Source organism: Rhamphochromis longiceps, linkage group LG18 (genome assembly GCF_057381845.1).
Source record: "Rhamphochromis longiceps isolate RC_006_pf linkage group LG18, R_longiceps_female_GT1.1, whole genome shotgun sequence".
Classification (NCBI taxonomy): Eukaryota; Metazoa; Chordata; class Actinopteri; order Cichliformes; family Cichlidae; genus Rhamphochromis; species Rhamphochromis longiceps.
Window position 1 is genome coordinate 11,795,793 of NC_140574.1, and position 23,198 is coordinate 11,818,990.

General features: G+C 37.8%; 1 protein-coding gene across 1 annotated transcript in view; it reads right to left on the reverse strand.

The window, feature by feature from the left end:
* Window positions 1-22,327, reverse strand: part of col11a1b (collagen, type XI, alpha 1b) — an 80,373-nt gene extending 58,046 nt beyond the window's left edge. The window contains exons 1-5 of the mRNA XM_085388309.1: window positions 21,916-22,327; window positions 15,631-15,795; window positions 12,103-12,316; window positions 10,284-10,446; window positions 2,327-2,455 (exon numbers count right to left, since the gene is read on the reverse strand). Coding sequence (XP_085244435.1) covers window positions 2,327-2,455; window positions 10,284-10,446; window positions 12,103-12,316; window positions 15,631-15,795; window positions 21,916-22,030 — 786 coding nt within the window. The 5' untranslated portion in view covers window positions 22,031-22,327. The remainder of the gene's footprint in view (window positions 1-2,326; window positions 2,456-10,283; window positions 10,447-12,102; window positions 12,317-15,630; window positions 15,796-21,915) is intronic.
* Window positions 22,328-23,198: the final 871 nt, after the last annotated feature.

Below are 23,198 nucleotides of genomic sequence, written 5' to 3' on the forward strand. Positions count from 1 at the left end.
AAGCAACATTTTCCAAGACCCATACCCACTCTACAGCCAATATTTCTGAATAGAGAACCAGCTCCTGATTTTTTTTTCTTAAAAACCAAGAATCTAAAGTCGACTTTTCCAGGTACTGGAAGTCTAGCTGGGGAAGGGATAGCTTAAATTTCCCTGGGAGTTTGGGCAGAGCCTGCAGAACTCGTTAGTGATATAAATCACGGGGCCACTCCAAAGTGGGCTCAGACTTTGTGGCAGAGAAAAAAGAAAGGTTTCCAGTGTGAGCTCATCAGTTATTTAGTGAAATACTGAAGGAAAATGTCAGCCGGCAGAACAGCTTGAACTAGCAAAATAACAAAAAAATGAAGATGGAAAAAAAAGAAGTCCTGACACTAGTGATGGGTCGTTCGCGAACGAAATGGCTCTTAGAGCCGGCTCTTTGACGTGAACGACGCGAGCCGGCTCCTTATCGCGAGCCGTCACGTGGGTTTTTTTTTTTTTTTTTCTTTTTCTCAGCCTCTCTCTCGCACTTTTTTCCCGCTTCACTCTGCACGCGAGCCTTGTGCTTTACGCTGGGCAGAGGGGGGGAGGGGCGGTAGTTACACTCAGTAGCACAGGAACAGAGACAGAGAGAGAGAAAGAGAGGCAGGGACAACAACATAAGAAAGGTATAGTAATCATCCACAACTATTTTCGGTTGCAGATGATAAAGGATTCAGAAAGTTTATTCATGCAGGTCCATATGACAGAGAATGTGCATCTTCTGTTTGTTTTCATATTATAATTTATATTTAATTGTGTTGTGGTTTGCAGTGTTTTGTGTTCTTTTCACTTTAAATTTGTAAAAGGAAAAAGCTGAAAATTTAAATAGTTAAAACTTGAAATGTGAATAGTTGATTTTTGTATTATATGATTTATTTATTACATTTTATGTGGAGTGAATAAATAAAAGTATATTTACGGTGGCCCCTAGAGACAAAGCACATACAAACTTCAAATCACGTACGAACTCTGAAGCATGTACAAACTCCAAAACACGTAAAAACACGTACAAACTCCAAAACACGTACAAACTCCGAAGCACGTAAAAACTCAGAAGCATATAAAAACTCAGAAGCACATAAAAACTCAAAACACGTACAAAAGACAACAGAAGTGCTCCAGGATGCTGGGCACAGTGTTGAGCCTTTGTTATCTTGTGGCTACACAAGCCAGCAAGTACCAACGACCGGATTTGGTGTGTGGTAATAACAGGTAAATGAACTTTTTTTTAAATTATTTGAATATATATGAGTGCCTGTGTATAAATACACAAACAATACACACATGCTTTCAATTGTGTAATTTAAGTGATCTAGTAGCTCTGCTTTGGAAGTTCAGTTCATGCTAGAAATGTGTTTTGGAGTTTGTACGTGTTTTGTCTCTAGGGGCCACCGCATATATTTATATATAAACATATATAAATAAAACCACTTTTTTTTACGTTAGTAATTCCTTTTGTGCATAATTTTATATTATTGTTAATAATAAATTAATTAAAGCAACAAAACAACCTGAAGAGCCGGTTCGGAGCCGAAAGAGCCGGCTCTTTCTAGTGAGCCGAACCGAAAGAGCCGGATCTCTAAAAAGAGCCGGAAATCCCATCACTACCTGACACAAAGCACTGTATTTCAATTAAGAAATATGGCTAAAGAAACAACAAGTGGTATTTGGGAGCCAGTGGTAATAAAACTTGCATTTCAAACTAAACCATGTATTTTGATATGTCAGCATGTTTCCACTAGTAAAACACAAAGTGGAGAAAATGACAGATTTAGAGTTGACACAGAAACCCGTGCACGTACGTTCTTATTCATGGAGGACTGTTTGTAAAAAGTTTCCACACAAATTGCTGAAATTATTATTATTATTATTATTTTTGGTTTATTTCTCAGAGACTGAAACTGAGCTACATTAAACCAGGGCAAGTATACAAAACTGCACAGACACCTGGTATGTAATTACACCTTACACCCAGCCTTTCAATTCTTCCCATTTTACAAATTTAAATGTCATTTATCCCAGTCTCCTTTTTTGTCCTTTTAACTCATCTTTGACTCTCTTATTAAAAACATCAAAGAATAAAACCCTGTTTCTAAATTCCTGCTACTACTAACATATTTCCTCCCTTCCTGTTTCCTTAATTCTTTCGCTTACCACAAATATTTCTCTCTGCCTGCCTCTTCTCTATAAAATCCTCCCTACTTCCCCCTCCTCTCTCCCAGCTTTCTTTTTCTTTTTTGCTTCAGTTAAGCAGGAGATAGTGCTCCCACCTGATCTCTGTTTCTAAAGCTACCCCAGTACTGACCTCATACTCAGGTTCCTGAGCCTGTGGGGTGTCTTGATGGTTGGGGGTTTCACAGTCGGGGCTGTAGTGTTCACAGTAGTCATAGGCTGCCCTGGGGTCTGCCACTATCAGCAGCTGCTGGATGTCACCCTGGAAATGGAGGAGAAGAAGACTTTCAGCGAAAGACAAGTCAACAAAGTTTTAAGATGACAGAGTCACGAATTAGGATGCACGTTTCCCTGCTGCAAATTCAATTACCAGACTTTTTTTTTTATTCTGCGTATCCCTCAACATAAACGTTCTGTTGATTGTTAATTCACAATACTATATGAGTTGGTCAGTAGTGCTATTTAGTTCAGTGTAGTTTCTGCGAAAGCAGCTTTTTTCTAGTTTGGTTTGGCAAATAGCTCCAATACCAGGAAGCCTCAGACACTGCTGAGTAGAAGCTAGTCAGGGGCATGAAAAAGAGCTGAACAGACCACTTCCCATCTGCAGCTGGAAACAAAAAGCTTAGCACAGTAGCCTAATCTATCTTCATTTAATCCAGAATCCAGCCCACTAAGTTTAACTGTATTGTCCAGGTCTCTAAACAGCACAGAAGAGAATTTAAATAAATTAATGTTCCATGGGGTTTGCATTTAAGATTTTGCTTTTCACATTTCCCATTGCAGGATTACATCTTGGACCTTTTCAATCAATAATCCCTTTTCTTTCAGTCATTTGTTTTTGTCAATCACATAAAGCTTATTGAAAAAAAGGAAAGAAAAACAAATTTAATGTCAAATCTTTCAGAGAGTCTTCTTTGCAGACACCACTAACGTTTCTTTCTCTTGTCTTTTTTCCCCCACAATTACAAATAGAAACCAAATGTTAACGCCCATGTAGCATACACCTATTTCTTCAGCTTTACACCAGCACAGTGATAATAAAATGTGACAATAAAACAACAAGGCAGATGTTGTGCAGTACCAGAGGCAGTAGTCTCTTGACTATTAATTAAGGCTTTAGGGGAGTCTGTAAGCTTTTAAAAAGAGCTATTGTACAGTTCCTCCCCAACTCAGCCGTGAGGGACGGCAAGTCCCCTTACACAGCAGATAAATAACCAAGGCCTGTACTTATCTAAGGCTGTCTGTTTTTCATGAGCTTTTGGAAAAGGAAATTAGATCCCCGCTCCCAACTGTTTCATCAGCCAAAGGCTCTTTTTCCATGATCGTCTCCGAAGGAATTTCTAAACCAGGAACTGCTTTACTACTGATATGAAGCATTCTATCTATACCCATCTACCATATGGGCACCTCAGCTGACTTTTTCAGAATCCACGTGGACTAAGAAATTCAGTGGACAAACAAACAAGGAACATAACCTGAGTGCTGCATGAAGGTGAAGAGAGGCCACAAACAGGGTTGCATTAAATTACAAGAGGCAACATCTGTATAAGCTTAGATCTCTGGAACACATTAGAGACTAACCGCCCTGTGCTCCCATCATATGTGACCAGTATATTTCAACAGCCTATTAAACAACCAAAACAACAACAACTAACATACGTAAATAAATTTGACATATGGCTTAATGAAAGGATGTTAATGGCATATGTGCCATTTATTCTACAATTATCATAATTATGTTTGCCTATGACTCATTTGAAAATCCATCTTTCCATATGCATACATAGATTTTCCATGTAAAGACTATAACCTGTCTAGAGAAAGAAGGTGCTGGTGGTAAATGTTGGTAAAGCAATAGGAAAGAAAGAGATTACCTGCACCTGCTGTAACACTGACTGAAAGGAACAACAAAAGCTACAATGACAAGTCCCCCCTCAAACTAATACTCTAGCTGCTTGCTTGTTCTTTTTATAATTTACTACAAATGTATCCAAACTCAATGGTAGAAGATAGAACCGTTAATAACACAGACATACTGATTTTAGCAGAACTTCTTTCTGTTTCCTCTTTCTTCTATGAGTAGACAGTAACTTTTCAATTTCATGCTTTTCCAGTTCCTTCACTTAAGCATAGTTTGGCACTGGACAAGGCAACAATATATTTACTATAACAAGAAAATATGCACGAGTCCAAAAATGTCACCCAGGGATTTTCAAAAGACCACACACACTTGGCCCATTTATGAAGCCTGACAGTGATTCAGTCACCCCCAAATTCCACAATCAGCTTCTCATTCCTTGCCCTCCTGCTCTACCCCACCCTGGATTTATTCCTTGTCTTCATCTTGGTGCATTTGTTGATGTTAGTGTCTGTATTGCATTGCACAGCTCTCTGGCATTTTTTAGTTCTTCCTCAGAGTTATAGGAATGATCCACAGCAATGGTGTGGATCTCCTCAGAGTTGGCATGGACATAATGGGATGAATCATCTGTCTAAGCCACACTAGAATAAATCAATGAATGGATCCGCGGACAATGTGCATGTGTGTAAAACAACAGCCTCGATACATGTTAACTGTCATCTCCTGCTTTCACAGCAAACTTTAACCAAAGAGCAGGACATAAAAAGGATGAGCCACTAATCAAAGAAAAGCTCTGCAAATTTATCTTTAATGCACAGGAAAACCATTTAATTCACTAAATATTTACACAAGAGTAAGGAAAATAAATGTGGGCTGTTTTGTTTCTTAAATGTGCACATTTCACATTTGATTTTAAGCAAAGAGGGATAAAACAGAAGACAGACACTCTTAGATGTCCTTGGGTCTATGACCAGGGAATTCTAACATCTGCTGCAAGTAGTCGCCCTTGCTAACAAGGAAAAAGAACTGCACATGGAAAATTACATGCAGGCGGACGGTTTGTTTCTTATCTATAAAACCCATCCTTACTTTTTTTTGTTATGAAATATTTACTTTTCCTAGAAATGTTAGCCCTTAAAACTGACTTTCTTTGCTATGCAGATGACACCCACCTATATTTCCCCATAAAGTTTGGTGCTACAGATACATCTTGAATTATCTCCTGCTAAAGATTGGCCTCTTTCCAGTCCCTTTTAAACCTCAGATTTATTGTATGGGTTTGTATCAATTAGTTGTAATATTAGCTGCATTATTTAAAATGTTTTTAATCAGTGTGCCCCTTTTATGTTGCCTCAGAAATCTTTTTTGTTTTTAATTGTTTATGTTAATGCTTTACCCTGCTTTGAAGTTTTAAACTGTTACTCTTTTGTATAATATCTTGTCTTTTTTCATAAAGCACGTTGTTTTTAACACAGGTATGGTGTTGATTGTGATGATATTTGATAATTAGCACACATTTCTTCATCCATAAGTCTCAACATTCATTATTTATTTAATTTCATTGTGCATCCTTTTAGACATTATTCATTCTCATTTCACATATATTTTTAAGACTGTGAAGACTTTTACTCTTAACCGTAATACTGCCTTGATTTTTGTTCCTGCAGACTGTGTATATCTGCAATTGGTTAAATAAAATGACATCGAGTCAGGCTGTGCAGGATATTAAATTCAAGGTGGATGTCCACAGTTTCTAAGAGAAATCTGTTTGTATTTAAAGTATTTAAAAATATGAAAACTAGAATGAACTGCAATCCTAAAACATAGACTTAATTCAACTTAATTTATGAGTTATTGCCAGAGAAAAAGACCTGTCCTATAAAGATGTGAATGTAGTGTGATGTAGTCTGGTATCTGTTCTGATTAGTCAATATAACGACAGGTTATTTTTCTTTGTCTTTGGGATTGAGAATGACTGACCAAGAAAACGGAATTTGCCACCATATGCTCAATCACTTACACAAAAAGACTTGACCTTGTAAGCGTGCTAAGACATGATCCATAGTTTCCTCTATGACAGCAACTAAGTAGGTAAATATGGCACTAAATGTTACTGCCTGTGGACAGGTATACCAGGTAGTTTTAACTTGTGGAGGGAAAATTAATACACAGAGAACACATAGTTATGAAAACACTATGTAAGCTAACAGCTAGCCTTACTTAACATAAAATTTGGGGTGCTCCAAATATTTCACTGAGCCAATAAAACTTTTCACTGGAATTACTTTGTAGAATAAAATAAATAAAACTTCAATAAAACAGCAGGTGAACCTCTGAGGGCACCATGTCCATCGTGCATAGGTGTTATTGCAGATGTTTTAGCTTTTTAAATTAAAAAAAGCATTTTAAATAGACACTGCATATAATTATTTTATTTTTTCTCACAGTAATTCACTCGAGTATTTTCTTTACTTAACTTCTCACACATACCTCTGAACAAGCTTGGCATACTGATCATATGCAACACCTATTTTTCCAAACTCTGGGGAGGGAATACATCTTGAAAGAGCCAATACACAAATGGAATTTCAAAACTGTACAAGTACAACAATTAACCAAGTAGCACAAAGGAGGAAAAGTGTATAATACTCTCCAGATTTCTTACAGTATTTCATCAAATGCAGCCACTGTGGTCAGCGCAGGGATAACGTTTCTTCTCAAGCACTGGGGGCATACAAATGTCTTGCACCCTTCAAATATTAAAACATTTGGCCTGCCAGTAGCTCACAAAACTGTTGAACTATTTGAACCATCTGTTTGCCTGTCTGCCCACACTTTCCTCACTTCTTTCTCTGTCACTTTTTCCTTGATCTGCTCTTTTCTATCAGGCAGTTCTTTTTTATTACTTTGCTCAAAATACAAAGGTAACAAATGGTGGGACTGAACTATATGCAATTATATATGTAACTAGGGCTAATTTATAGGGAAAATGCTACAGAACAAAAATGTTCTCATTTACAAATCACAGTGAACAAAAAACATAAGCAGTGACTGATGACATTCTCATCAACCTTGACATTAAATACGAACATTCCTATTACACAATCTTTACCAAAACATTTTGTGACAGATATTAGAGGGTGAAAATGACTGAGGCAGATGAGAAACACTCACAGCGCTCAACTTCTCTCAAGCCAATCATAAACAATGATTCACTTTAAGGCTAAGAGCACATCAGACTCTTGTTATATTCCCCTGCCAAGGACTGTCCTGCTTGAGGGACAGTGTTTTGGAATGAAACACTGTCCCTGTGCAGCAATGACAGACACATACACAAACCATCTCCGCCTCTCTCTCTCCGACGTACACACATGGACGCTCACACTTTTTCGCACAAAACAACACAAACGTAAACACAGAGACAGACATCTGGCACAAACAAAGAATCCTTTAAAGTCTGAAAAGTCGATTTGCGTAAAAACAAGAAGAGGAGATGATTTTACTTTGAATATCTTGTGGCTTTTATTTCAAAGAAGAAAGAGGGGGGGAAAGGCATTTGGAGAACCGGTCAGTGAGCATATCTCTTAAACAGCTGTACAATCCTAGCCAAGACTAAGCACACACTGATCATATTTTCCCCTAGTGTTCACTCTTCGGTGCGCTTCCAGCTTTGACACCTGCTTATGCAATCTACTGCAGTAAGGTAACCTACTCACAGCAACTGGAATGAGAAAGCATCATAGTGTAATTACACATAAACACAAGCTTTTTTTGCTCACCAGCCACAATTAGTATTTTAGATTGAAGAAGACTGTTCAGTCTAAGAAGATTGTTTCTTAGAATTGCACATTATCAAATCTGTTAACCTATCTGAAGGTTTGCTGCAGGTAAACTAAGTAAACTAAGTCTATGGTGTCCACTTTTTGTGAGTGTGAGACCAAAACGTGGACACCATAGCTTAATAGAACTTTAAATAAATGGAAACAAATTACATTCTGTTTCTTTATGAACAAATGATCTATTTAAAACACGTGGAGCAACTTCGAGAAAGTTAATTAATGAATTTATCTATATCTGAAGCTTTAGAGGATTTGGTAGGCATCCTTTAAAACTTCAAAGCAAGTCAGGCGTAACTCTTACTCCCAGCCGTCACGCTACACTAAGGTGAATGACTCATAGCTCTGTATTCAGTATACAGGCATGAATGTTATCAGGCACCTCTTAGACTGAAAGCATTTTTTAAAAAAACACAATGTCTTCTCCACCAGCTATGTAATCAAGTCAGATAGAAATCCAACTGAAATGAATTCAACATTTTAGAGTGAAAACATCATTTTTGGTGTACCTCCACAAATTTTTAACATGAGTACATTTTATATATAAAAGACTATGAAAGAACTGGTCTGCTGATTGCAAAGCTGTTTTAAATTTTCACAATACATTTATCGAGATAGTCCGGAAAGTTTCCGCAGCCTACAAGGTATTCTGTGATATGCCTATAACAGCTGTAAATTTACAAAGAATCCCAATGCATAACTTAATGAGCAAACTCTAAACATAGCACATGGCTTTCATATACTTTCAAACAGGCTTTTATCTATAAGAATATGCTAACAAACAACTTTGTGGCCAGTAAGAATTTTTTCCAAAAACAGTGCAGCTTGCCCACAAGTAGCAATTTTAAAATCAACACGTCTTGTGTTATTACACTTGAAGTGGAAATAATTACAGCTTAAGATACAATTCTAGCTGGAGCTTACTGTGTGATGCACTGATCAAAAACACCTTGCAAATCATAAAAAACGTCTTGGAACACAAGGAATCATTTTCTTCTTTCTAGGTTTTACAAAGAGCGCATCCTACATTGCTCTGTAATTTAATATCATTTAGCTTATTGTATTTTGAAACAAAGAACACTCACGCAAGCCAAATGAGAACTATTAAATCAGACTTAAAAACAGAAAAGAATGACTGTGGTAAGTTTTCACTTTATCCCCTTTAATCTTATTCACCTTAATTATATTAACCAGAAATCACTTTGGAATTCATTCATTCATTATGACCTAAAACTAATTTATTTCATTATAGTTAATGACATATGCATAAAAATAAAGCTGTAAATCTACATGGGGAAAAAACATATAAGTGAAGAGAAGCAACATCACAATTTCAAGTGGTTTCACTGTGGAAAGGCATCTCTGACCTAGAAGCAAACTTTTTGCTGACTGCCGAACTTAGCAAGCATTCTACATTCAGCTAGCCTCCAAGCAAGCCTAATGCGTTTCATGCCATCATTTATTTCACATCTGCTGCTGAGCACAAAGTTACCAGTTCCCAGAACCATTTTATCACTGTCCTCTTAATTTTGATTCTGCTTCTCACAGTTACTGATCAATTGTGACACAATTAATTCATAAAAAAACATAATATAGTTTAGGCAGTCGACATCGAACAGACCCCTTTATTTCCTTTGTAGTTAAATATCCAAATCAAATTAGTGCTGAGAGAAAAAAAAAAACACATTGAGTAGCACACTGTGCAAGTAGCCTTCATAATAACATTGCCTATGGCTCTTGCCAAGTATACAAAGCCAATATTGTTGTTCTGGCCAATAAAATTCCCTATTATATATATGCACACAGAATGAAAGGCAAATAAAATGTCTGGCCTTAAAGCTTTTGGACTCTAAGTATTACAAACTACAACTGTCACAGTGTTAAATGGAAATCATTGAGAATAATACTCACAATGTGCGTGCAATTAAGCTTAAACAGAAAAGAGAAATTGTTGGCATCTAGGTCAGTTTTCTGTAATAGTTTCAAGGCTTAATGAATGCAATCTATTGGTGAATGTCTGCATTACACATATGTAAGACATTCCTATTGCAATTATGTGTAAGCAGGTTTTTACCTGTATAGCACTGAATCTTTGCAAACTTTGTACACCCATAACTCCATAAAAATGATCATACTCTAAAAAAAACTGTATTCAAGTCTTCTGCCCAGATGCAGCCTAGGAAAGCAATAAAGCAACAATATGACTGCAACAGGCTTGCAGCTATTCACACACCACATGGTATAAGTTTCTCTTGTCTTATCACCTAGCTTGCTGTAAAACAAATTAGTCCCAAATTTGACAACGGTCTTTAAAATAATTTCACAACATAAACACCACCAACCACACAGAGAAAATACTTCAGGTGAGAAGATATTCAATATGGCCGTCATACCTCAAAGACCTCTTCATCTAGGATTCGGGTGCCAAAGACTGTGATGCCCTCTGTGCTGATAATGGCATGGTCACTTCTGGCGAGTGGTCTTGTCACCTTTTTCTTACAGTCCACAATGATGGTAACGCTCTTCTTCTCCACACTGATAGCTACACGATGCCATCTGTTTAACAAAGAAGGACATCAGAAATACAACAATGACCCTCTGAGTTTTAGGAAAACTGCTTCAGTCCACGGCTAAGGGAATAGTTAACATTTAGTTTAGGAAGTGGAAACGCTTACCAGTATTTGCTATCACATCTGGAGTTGGATATGAAGCTCTATATGATTATACTGGTAAATACAGTCACAGGACTTATTAGCTAGATCAAGCTAGTACTGGTTTAGACCTCCGTTTGCCTTCAAAACTGCCTTAATTCTTTTGAGGCACAAATTTGACAAGGTACTGAAAACAGAGATTTTGGTCCATATTGCTAGGACAGCATCCATCATATGTATCTCACATTTCACTACATCCCAAACATGCTCTATCGGACTAAGATCTTTAGGTCAGTACAGTGAACTTATTCACTTGTTCAAGAAATCATTTGAGATTATTTGAACTTTGTGATGTGACACACTATCCTGCTAGAAGCAGCCATCGGAAGATGCATACACATTGATCATAAAGGGATACTCATGGTCAGCAACAACACTTGTAAATGATGCTGCTGCTTCCAATCAGATCAAAGGCCATTCTCTGTAAACCCTATAGATTATTGTATATAGGGAAATACCACTAGATCAACAGTTGCTAAAATATTCAAACCAGCCCACCTGGTACCTACAACCACACTCAAAGTCACTTAAATTGCCTTTTTTCTCCATTCTTATGCTTATTTTAAACTTCAACAGCTTATCAGGATTAGCTGAAGTTCAAAAGCAGTTGAGCTGGTCCACTGAACAAAGTGGCCAATGAGCGTATGTAGCTTAGCTTAACTTAGTCTAATGTGTAGAAGGATAAAACAGCTAGCCTGGCATCAATGTACCAGCTTGCACTGGCACAGTGCTATTTGCCCTGTGGCATCTGGAGAGCTATGCATAAATTTCCAAGAAGTACATGCAAAAGTTGTTTTTTTGTTAACTATGAAAGTATTCTTCAGTTTTTGCCAGAAGAGCATGTGAGTATTTTCAAACTAGTTGGACTAGTCCTATGAATGGATCCACATTGATTGAGCTGTATATTTTCACTATTTATCACCAACAAAGAACAACTCATGAAATCGCTGCAAGGCATTTCTGTTGGCATTTATATGAAAGATTGCTGGCAACTTTTAACAATGATTTGTTTCAGCTTCATTGGACAGCTATGAGAATCCTGTCCTTTACTGCATATCAGTGTATTGCAGTGTAGCTGTAAATAATTTAGAAAGGCTGTCATTAAATTGTTGCCAGCAATTTATTTGCCATTACTGTCTGAGTTGTTCCATATGGTGTTAATGACTGAACAACATATGATGATAATAAATGTGCAGAGCTGCGTGTCAGTTTACCAGGCTGGAAGAGTTAAGTATGCACTGAGTGCCTGAGAAAATACTAACAGAGCGGTTCTGCTTAGCACAAAATATAACCTGAATCTTTTAAAATAGAAAAAATTACCCTAAATGTGCTGCTTGTGAGCTAACCTCACAATTTCCATAACAAACAAACTCCAGATTTTGAGATATTGCTGAGATAATGGGATAACTGCACGTGGCATAGAAAATGTACTATTTAGGGGACACAAAAGTCTTTCATCTACATTTTCTCTTCTAGTGTGTTAAAGCGCTCCGTCACTTACTTGCCATCAGAAAGTTTGACGGAACGGAACAAAGGGTACTCGTCTGGGACAGGCTTGCCATGCTGGTCCTCATATTGGAAGATAGGGGAACGGCCCACCTCTACTCCAAGCTGCTGCACGCCTTGCTGGTTGTACACAGAAAGCAGGAAGGACTGGAGGCCAGCCTTGGGCTTGATGGTAAACACTATAGAGAAATCCTCTGGGAATACCCCCCCTAAAGGTGGAACACGTAAGAGAAATATTGGGCTGTCACATTAGTAAAGATGAATATAGAGTTTATATAGTCCTAAAATTGCTGAAATGAACATGTTTTACACCAATATTCTGATTAAGAGCAATGTAACGATAAAACAGCAGACATGAAAGCTACATAGCAGAACCAAGATAGATTTAATAGTTTGATAAAAAATATCTCTTATGGGAACTTTATTATTTCATTTGTTTGGTGTTTATCAACACTTCTTTTTGCCATCTCACTGTGTACAATGATATAATGAACATAAACAGAAGGACATGATAAATTAACAAACATGTCAGCGTTTTTACTTGCTCACGGGCACAGAGTGTGTATTTTGCTTGTAATAATTAAAAACTTTCAAACTGTCCTCCCTTAAGAAGCATTTGTGCTACTGGAGACTTCCTTTTACCTTGTGCCCTGTCTTACAAACCTTCTTCTGATGTTATAACTAGGGCAATTGTATTGTAATTAGTAGAGAGAACTGCTTTTGCTCCAACTTTCTCTCCTCAGATTAACCCACAAAGTCTAGACTACTGGACGCGAGTCCGTTTTACTGGGGAAGTTAAACGAAACCTTGGCATGTCCTGAAAGGCCTTGGTAGTGGTGATGCAGCCGTATTAACTTTATAAGGGCTATAAATACAGCAACTCAAACAAATGTCATATTTTTGTGAACATAATAGTTTGGTTCAATGAAAAAATAACTAATACTAGCCAAATAAAAGTCCAATTATTCTGACTGAGGACATTTTGACACTTTACTTCATGACACCTCCAACACCTCACCTCTCAGGCTCACTTATATTACTCAAGTTTCCATTAGTGAACATGAGCATGCTGTCCAGTTAAGCCAAAAATTACACAGGCTTATTTTCTAATTCCTTCAATTACTGCATTTTAGTCTTTCTTTTTGCTCTTTGAAATGTAGCCAGATTCAAAAAGAGTAACACACACTGCACTGACTGGGACATTTCATTTCACAGCAATGAATCCTTAATAAATTTCTCTCACTTTGCTGGAAGTCCATTTTGAGTAAGTAAGCAACTGGGGACCATTTCTAAACTTTGCCCTAGTAGTAAATGAATAACAGGCCGCAAAGGGAGGCATGATTTGTTTGAGCAGCCATGCAAGCAGCAGTGGTATATTATAATTTGGGGGACTAGAAAGAGATCTCATATTTTTTTTCCAGATTAGCTTCTCCTCACTGCCTCCCTGTTAAAACCAGAGGTCTCAGTGTGCAGCTCTACTTGTGGTTCCTCAAGCTTGCAAAAGGTAGATTGGGAGGCAGATGCTTCAACATATGGTTCTCCTGCACCAAGCTTCCAGTTTGGGTTTGAAAAACAGACTTCCTTTCTACTTCTGAAAGTCAGTTTAAATTTTGCTTTTTGATAAAGGATATAGTTAGGTCTAAATCAGGTGAACGATCCCTTCATTGAAGATACTCTATTGTGGAAACAGACACCGTGGCCCTAGCCCAGATTCATTCCTATCTGACTCCTTTCACTTCCCTGTGACAGGGTGTAGGTTGGTGCATTGTAAAGTCTCTTTGAACAAGTCCACATGGTTACAAAAAGTGGCAGGCACATGGATGTCTGCTTAGAGCTTCCTGTTCACCAACTGATGACAACATTTATGCCACTCAGACCCAAGAGAGGCCTAGCAAACCTGCAGATGGGGAAACTAGAACACACATATTAGTTTTGCTGCTATAAGCTCAGGCTGCTGGGGAACTTCCTATGATACACTGAGCATTTCCGCTTCCCCTTATCACTCTCCATACTTTTATAGGTCACTCCTGCATGTGAATACATTTTGTCTTCTCTCTCCCATAGGTTGCCCTATGTTTTACAGGAACACCATGATTTTCTAATATTTCAGACTTAAAAAATCAACTAAAAATTTGACATTTGGCAAATTTGCTTCTGTTAGTAGATAATAGGTTTTGTTCTCTGCAATTGATTACTGAAATTGGGATTTGCCGAGTTTTGTTTAAAATCTACTTCCTAATAAAATAAATATGGATTAAGTTCTCAAAAACAGCCTAATAAAATAAATGTGGCCTCTCAAAAACAGAAGGGCAACACACTCCAAATGCACATACAGTACAATATGAAAAACCCTTCTAAATTTCACTACCTTAACCACAGACTGAGCATCCACATCTGCCAGCAATTAAACTTGAGGAAAGACACTTTGTTGGACAAGATCAGTGTACAAAACAATAGACATGCTTTTGTTGTTTTTTTTGTAACAGATTTGTCAGTTTTACCAAAATATCAAATAACAAAAATCTGGTGCTGCTCCGCTTACTTTAGCCATGTGTTTACACGCACCATTGTAGATTACCATCCCCTATGGGTTCTTGGAGCAAACTGAAATTCATTGCCATCCTCTAGAAAATGATTCTGGAAAGTCTGCACTGGATTTTAAATGACAGACTTTAACACTAAAGGATTTTATGAGTCATTTATCAAATCATTCTTTGTTATTTTTTGTGAAATACAATCATCTTTAACTCTTTTTTAAAACTTTATTATTCAGTGGTTCAAGAAAATAAAACTTAATCATCATACTTTAATCCAAACAACAATTGGCTTGAGCAGCCATGCAAGCACCATAGCTTCACCGATATCTGCCACCCTAACACTTTTTTCTCAGCTAAAATCTCTATGCCAGCATTGGATGAAGTTCCATAATACATTCATTTATTTTCCACGTTGGATGAATTCTAAAAACTGCTAATTTGGCAACGTTTCACCCCCAAATTGAGTCAGAATTACAATGTCTTTGACCTAAAAGCACCAAAACTTTTTAAATCAACCTTACTTACTCAACCTTACTTAACATTAACATTACACTTTACATCACCTGATGCCTTCAATTGCAATAATTTTACAATGGATATATTAGCAGTTGTCTAGAAAGCCTCACAAAGTTTCTAGTATTGTTGTACAATGTTAGTTGTAGCTTATCTTACAGGAAGGCTATTTTAAGTGCTTAAGTTTTTATGCAATATGATGGCAATTTCCATTACTAATATCTGAAATGAACTGGTCAAATTATGTAAAAACAGTCAAATTAAAGTGCATATTCCACACTACCACAAACATATGTGATCAATAAATAAAGTTCTCAACAACTTGTGTAATCCTCAAGACTCATTTTATAATCATTCTATGGTCTCTAGCATTTAAAATTGGGAGTGTTTGTTTGTTTATCTGCTTTATGGAAGACCTACTATTGTACTACTGTTTCAGTTCCAGTGTAAATACTGAGAAGTGAGGAGTTTACCTGGGAAAAGCTGCTTAGTCGGAGCACTGAGCTGAGTCCTTTTTCCCACTCGATAAGCTACGTCGGGTTTGGATCCTCTCCGCACTGTGCAGAAGCCTGCTGTTTTCCTTATTCCTTCAGGAGAGCTCTGAAAGTCCAGCACCTTCAGTACATCCACGGGTTCAGCTGTAGAGAGAGAGAACAATGAATTGATAAAAATCATCAACAATTTTTCTTATACAACAATTAGTAATGCACTAAAACACAATTTTTGCCACCACAAAAAATAAAATCATTACTTTATTAAGACTCAAAATTTATGTCAGATTTTCATGTACAGTTGTAAATTTTAGTAGTTGTAAATAAAACTACTTCCATGATGAGAAGCCCTGTAAATGAGATACTGTTACAAAGTTGCAACTCTTAAAAGTTGAGTGAATAAGTGAGTCCTCAGTCTGAATGACCATATCGCCAATTGCTAAACCTATACTAAGTGCTGCTGCTATGTAAATATAAGTAGTTAAATAAAATACCAGTTGAACAAAATGAAAGCTGAGCTGATTTATTGATTAATTTAATTTTTATTTTATTATGTTTTTAGTGTCTATGTTGCATGTAACTTTACAGTACACTATAAGCATAGTTAACAGAAAGTCTAATCCAACTTGGCATTTTGATGATAAATCAGCATTTACACTCATTACACCCCTTGCTTTTTCAAGCTTTTTCTTGGCCAAACCTGTCAGTTCAACCAGTTGTTGCTTTATGAGCTGCCTTGGCAGAGGAGCAATAAAAATGTTAGGAACCAGCAGACATAATTGCCCCCCTCCTTACCTCCCCGGTTACCCCCACAGCTAAAAGCCACAGCATCTATGGGATGGTAAAAATCATTGCTGCTGATCACAGGGTCTTTGGAATAAGGAGAACACAGCAAGGGGTAGCTTTACAAGCTTCTTAACACTACTAAGCTCTTTTCTATCAATGGATCTGAAAGTCAGAGGTGAAACTGCACAGAACAGCTATAAAAACTATTTCCCATTTGCTCTCTCTCCTCCAATTATCAAACGCTTACTCCAACCTAGTCTTTTTTTTGCATGTCTCCTTCTCAAACAGTTTTTCTTCTTAAAACCCTATCTTGAGGCACATCATTAGTTACACTGTAATTACAGGGGATTTAGGTAGCCTAATAGTCTATCTTTAAGGTTTGTGTATATACGGAAGGGTTGACGTCCAGAAGAACGTAATTTGTTGATTAATGCATATCTGCCCGAGGCTGCATTTGCTGAAAAATATACAGTAAGAATAAGTCAGCATTCAAAGATAATTATGAGTGCTGTCTTGCATGGGAAAGTAAATGGAAGAAATGTGTAGGCCTATCAGCAATCACCAATGCAGTCTATTCATTTTACAGACATTCAATACTGCAACATTACTTTCTGACCGTTTTAAAACAACGATATGTGTTTTTAAGGCTGGCTTACATAGTGTATTTTAGACTGACACACAAAACTTAAGTCGTATCTACAAAAAGCTAATATTACCCTTACCATCACACCCTGACTTCATCAATCTTGTGCTAGTAATGGACAGCTCAAATTTCAAATGCAGGTGCCAACCAGTTACACAGAAGCTATTTGAAGGTAATATTAGCTAACATAAATATGAGCTACCACAAGCTACTGGTAATACCATAACAGCAACAACAAAACCCCCGAAAGTAGTGGAACAGCTTTAATGTTTCAGTCCTAAATATGTCGTTTTCTTTCAAAAGTTACATAGCCTGGCTTTATATAAGAAGTCAATAATAAAGCTTTGATTGATTTTTGTTTGTTAGCGCTACGTTTGAAATTTTAGTTGCTAATAATATACAAGCATTTCACAAAAATTTAAATATCAAACACTTCCCATAATTTAGCTTTTTTAATGACGCACACCAAATGTTATATAATCTCTGCATAGTAAATGTTAGTTTACTGAGACAAATTAAAACTTGAGCGCTACAAATGTTCTGCAGTATTGGCGAGAAACATGTTTTTAACCAAATCTTGATGAAACATTAAAAGTGGATATTTAATTTTCAATGGGGACTATCGTGCTTTTGCTTATTTTCGGTCTTGTGTGTATTGTTATAGTGGGTGTTACAATGAGGTATTTGCAAGTAATCCCTATGAGCCAAAAGCACAACCTTCCAGGAGCTCCATTTCATACGGGTTTCTTTCTACTCTGGGCAGATTTGCCTAATATGGTCATTTCAGGTGCACAGTTTTTTGCTGTTAGCACAGATGCCCCAAACTTCTGCTGAACACACCTTGGAAGGGCCAACCAATCAGACGAAGAAGAGCTGGTCTAAGGAAGTATAAGGGAGCTCAAACAGATTGTTTCAGATACTGAATAAATTAAGCAAATTGTGAATCATGCAATGATAGTTGGTAGACTCTATGAATAAAAGCGCATAGGTTGAAATAAGCAAAATAGGTCTCCTTTAAACTTGGGTTCAGCGCAGTTCAACCGCCATTACAAACCAAGTATATACTTTCCTTTAACAGCTACAGAAACCACAGAAATAAAAACCAGGACAACTGTGTCCAGATATCACACAACACATTTGTCTTTTGAATGAGTCAAGGATGAGTGAGTGAATGAGTCTTCAAAGGCCCAGTAATGATAAACAATGTCTGAATGGTCAGCTTAAAATCTCACAGGGACCAGAAGGACTTTAAAGAAAGGGAGATAATAGGCTTAAAGGGAACTCTCCCTTGCCAGGAAAAAAGCCTAGATTAATGTGTTTGATACTGGCAAGAAAACTTTGTGGGAAAATTATTAAAGGGGATCAGACAAAAGCCTTTCATGAAGTTTACAGTGCCGAAAGTCTCCTCATTGAACTTACACTACTCAGCTAAACTCTATGACATGGGAGGGAAATTTGGTTAAAACATATGAAGTAAAGATCAAAATCACACATACATCATATTTCAATAACTTTAATGTAAAGTTTCATAAAAACAACCATTTGGGGGGTTTTTTTGGGGGTTTTTTAGGCAAACCACAGCCTAATTTGAATTGGCCTTTCACCATACCTTTAGATTGTCTTTTCTCAAAACATAAAAACATAATGCTGAAGGAATTATTATATAAATATTCAGCTGTACATTTTCCATTTTTTTAGTCATGTGGCACAAAAAGACAGGAAGTGCTGATGTAGCAGCTCCTGTTCACTTTTAGGAACCAAGAAAAGGTCTAATGGGTGGTGCTATAAGTTGACATGCTGAAACCATTATGGCTTTTTATACTGGCACCACTCCCTGTAGCCCCCCCCCCCCCCCCCCCAACTAAAACATACACGAGACTAAAGTGAGAAGGCCCCATCCCTGTAGCTACTTCTCCCGTGACCAGAAAAATAACAACTTGAGTGGAGAATCAACCCGCTCATGCTCAGGGGTCGGGTCTGAAATTTTAGATCACGCGAAGCTTTCCAGATCTGCTCCTCGAGGCATTTATGCTGATATTGCTCCAGATAATCTGGTGCCACAGTGCACAATTCTTGAATTTCATTTGTTGAGCATGTGTTAGGCAAGCTGCTCTACTAAGAATCTATTTTTTAAGGCTTTTTTTTTTTTTTGCTGACACTGCACAAAAAGCTGTTTAACAGACGGAGCGACTTCTGACTCAAACACAGACAGACTTAAAAAAAAAAGAAGAGAGGAACTGACTGCCAGGTTTTAAACCTCACAAAAAATGCCTCATAAAAAGCAATACAGTCTGTAGCTCTTCTGAGTATTGTCCCAAGTACAGAGCTACTGGTTCTTGAAAAAAGTCAAGCTTGGACTAAAGGTCTCTTTGTGAGTTTCAGAATGCCTTTCTGCATTACTGCATACCTCAAGGCCTCATATATTCCAGATGTGCTGAATTGGCCAGGAACCCCCCACAGACCCACCCACCAGCATCCCATCACCCCCCTGTCCTCCCCCAAACTTTTCAGCTCCTTTCCTTCCACAACCATTCTTTCACAGAAGCCCTGAAAAACAGGCAATATCCCAAAACCATTAAAGATCCCAAATGAGTGGGCACAGCTTCATCCTGCCAAGGAGGTCGAGCCAACATAGCGTATACTGAAAAAAGATTCCCATCTTTCCACCCTAAAAAGAAATAAACCATATTCTAATGATAAGGATGTAAAACCACAAGAGAGAGAAGACAGTTCTCTCGTGCTAAAGGTACCAACGCAGTTTCAGACTCTCCACAGTCTAGTCTGAGGGGTAATTTGTCGGTCTCTATGATTTTTAATGACAGATCTTCTTATTTGCTGTCTGGGACCTGTGATATACTATCTGCCATGTTAACGATCTACTAACATGACAAACTTTGGTGATTCTTCCTCAGGCAATAAAGCGTGCAGTAACATGAAAAACCTCTGTTACATTCATTAAAGCATTTTAACCAGCAGACTCTAACACTATGAAATACATTTTTTTTGGCAAAATGTCCAACTCTCCTCATCCCAACACTTCTCAGAGCAATACATTTTGATGTTTAAGTTTAGACTTGTGATTAACTTAATCTGTGACATTCTGACTTAATGTCTTTTGTGGCTCTGTGGTCATGCAGCGGCATCTTGGGATGACTTGTCGGTCTTTTTCGTGTCGCTGCCATCTACTGAGAGTTGGCAGCATAGGCAGCAATTAGTGTACACTGGAAACCCTGTAAATGTTTGCTAGCACATCATGCAATTATGGTAAGTTTAAATATCTGTCAGAATGAAGGAAGATGGGCAGTGCGAAAGCTGTGCCACTTAGATATTTGCTTTCATAATCTTTTCATTTTGCTTCTCTGCAATTTTCCCTCTGCTGAATCACTTTGTTGTGTATCACAGTACACAAAAAACAATGATGAATGATGATGGATTTAGACAGTGGTGGGCTTGTCCTGTTAGCATAAATTAGCCAAAATTACGTGTTACAATATATCATCTTCTGATTAGCATAGCCACTTAAGACACATTTTTATTTTCTGTCGCCATCTGAAAGGATCAATAATCACATATCTGGTATCAAAATAATACAAGTGTTTAAATAAGTCTACCCAAACAGATGCATAGTTCTGAAACACACACAAATTTATCTTGGCAAAAGCCACAGTTCACTATGAATACCTATGTGATTTCATTTGATCTTCAATTTCATCGTTTTTATGACCCACATATGTATTTTCAAAACAAAGAAAAATACTCCTTTCTTTTTTCCACCTCCCTCCCCTCCCTCTTCTTTTCCCCCCTCCTTGGACTAGGAGCCCAGATAATGTGGAAAGATGGTGATCCTTCAGGCCAGAATATGAGTCTCCCTCCCAGATTTCCACAGTCTCGTGCCCAGTTATTATATAAACTTACAAAACCCATCACAAAACCTATATGTTTAAAATTATACTGTGCTACTGTAAACTCCGTTGACAGCTGTCAGACTGTGAAATAAACATGGTAGGCTACAACTTTTCAATCAAAAGAACCAAAGTTTTCCACCACATTTAAACCATTTTGTGGATTTGATTAAAGCATTGGACTCTTGCTACATATTTATGCTGTAAAAACTTAAAGCATTATCCGTGGGCTCCTGGTCATTACTACCTAAAGTCGAGCGTAAAATTTCTGCGTAAAACCTGCAGTTTATTTTGTCTGAAGAAGGATTTAAGAGCCCTCTCTGACCACACCTGGATGGCATCCATCACTCACTCACATACTCAGAGGAAAGGGACATCTTCGCCTATGTGTGCCAAGAATCAACTCTATAGCACTTGCGCTCTTGAATGATATATAGCTTTAGATGACTTTAAAGTCGTTTCAAAACTATATAACTCTCTATATGTAGCTTTAGATAATTATACAAAGTTCAGACACATGTGACCGGGAAGACCACCTTAAAGATTCTGAAATCTTGAATATGTTGGAAAGTCACATGATACAGCTTCATTTTGGTGTCAGCATTTATGAAAAGAAGAATCTTTGGAATTCTTATGATACTTCTGATAAATGTATTTACGTTTTTTAAATAATATCGTTGACAAAAACAAACAAATAACAAAACAGGCAACGAGATGGAAAATGTTTACTTGGCAACTAAAAATGTATATAAACTGAGTTAAGGTGAGTTTAAGTGATGACACCGGGCATTAATTGAAATGAAAGCTGAGACCGTTTATAGCTACCGACTAAGCCTACTGGCATCTGGGCTGCCTGCCAGCATGAGGCGCTTTCAAACTGTCAGGGATGCCCTAGACCCGGCACAGTGACTGAGGTGTATAGGAACAGCATCTTACCTGCTCTAACATTGGCAGCCTGGAGAATTAAAATAACTGTGACCGTAACGATTAGCGTTGAATCCCATAGCCACCTTTTCGTTTTCCACCTGGTGGTCCATCTTTGCATCTCCATGGTGAGCGCCCCCAGCTATACGGAAAACGGGCGACTTTCTTTACAATTTGATCCCGTCGACAGTCCACAAAAATGTGCTTATACTACAGCGCCATGTGGGAAAGTACAAGGATGCTTCTTACAGCCAGACTGGGCCCTTCAGATCCGATTCCCCTTTAGCCCAGCTCTCGCACTGGTGGCAAAGGGCTTTCATGAAAAAAGCGCAAGCCACTCCGTTCCCTGAGAGTTGTGCACCGTGAGGAGGCTGGACTAACGCCGCAACACTGAACCTGAACCGGCTCTGAGATACTGACACTGGAAAATCCTTCCTTCATCAAATCACCAGTTGGGAAAGTTGTCTCTGGGCCCGCCCCTTGTGCTTTGGATGAGGTCTAAACAGCAGCACGTAGAGCATCACTACATCCCAGTGCAAACTAATTATAGAAGACAGTACATGCCCTAGAGATACTACAGCCCGACAGTCTCAGTAGCATCTATCCTTAAAGACTGTGCTTTATGGAGTTATGGAAAAAAAGAAGAAAAAAAGCGGCAAATAAGGAGAATTCCCTCATTTCCTAAATTTTAACCTGAAAGAAAAGAGCTTATATTAATGATAGAGGAGATACAGAAGTGGAGGCACTAAATGCAAATGAAGCTGTGGGGTGGAGCTGTTATTTTAGACGTTTCCTGAAAGCAAAAGAATGTGAAAAGAGTATGAATAGCTCCAGCATGGGCCAATGGTTAATATAAAAGCTTCTGTGGCCAAAATGGAATATTTTCCAGACTCCAGGAGTTTCCTCCAGAGCACTTAGATTTTCTTTCGGGTTTTTTTCCCCCTGCTGCCTGATAATTAATGGCAAACGATGACTGGAACAAGGAATGGGAGCACAGGTGGAAACTATAGTTCCCCTCCTGATTTGTTTTTTCTTGTGTGCCAGACAGATTTAACAGTACAATGGAAACCATTCTTGAAGAAACCACATTTTATAATATTTGTCAGCACAAATATTTACTTATCACAATGTAGGAAGTAGAGCTATTGGCTGAGAATGTTTAGTGTTCTGGGAAGAGATGGCTTTGCACAGGATTTGCAGTTGTGACCAAATTTAGTTAATGTATTTCTGGAATTAGGATTAAAACTGCAGAAAGCAATTGCAGCACAACTAAAATTCCTTTCAAAATGAGGTCA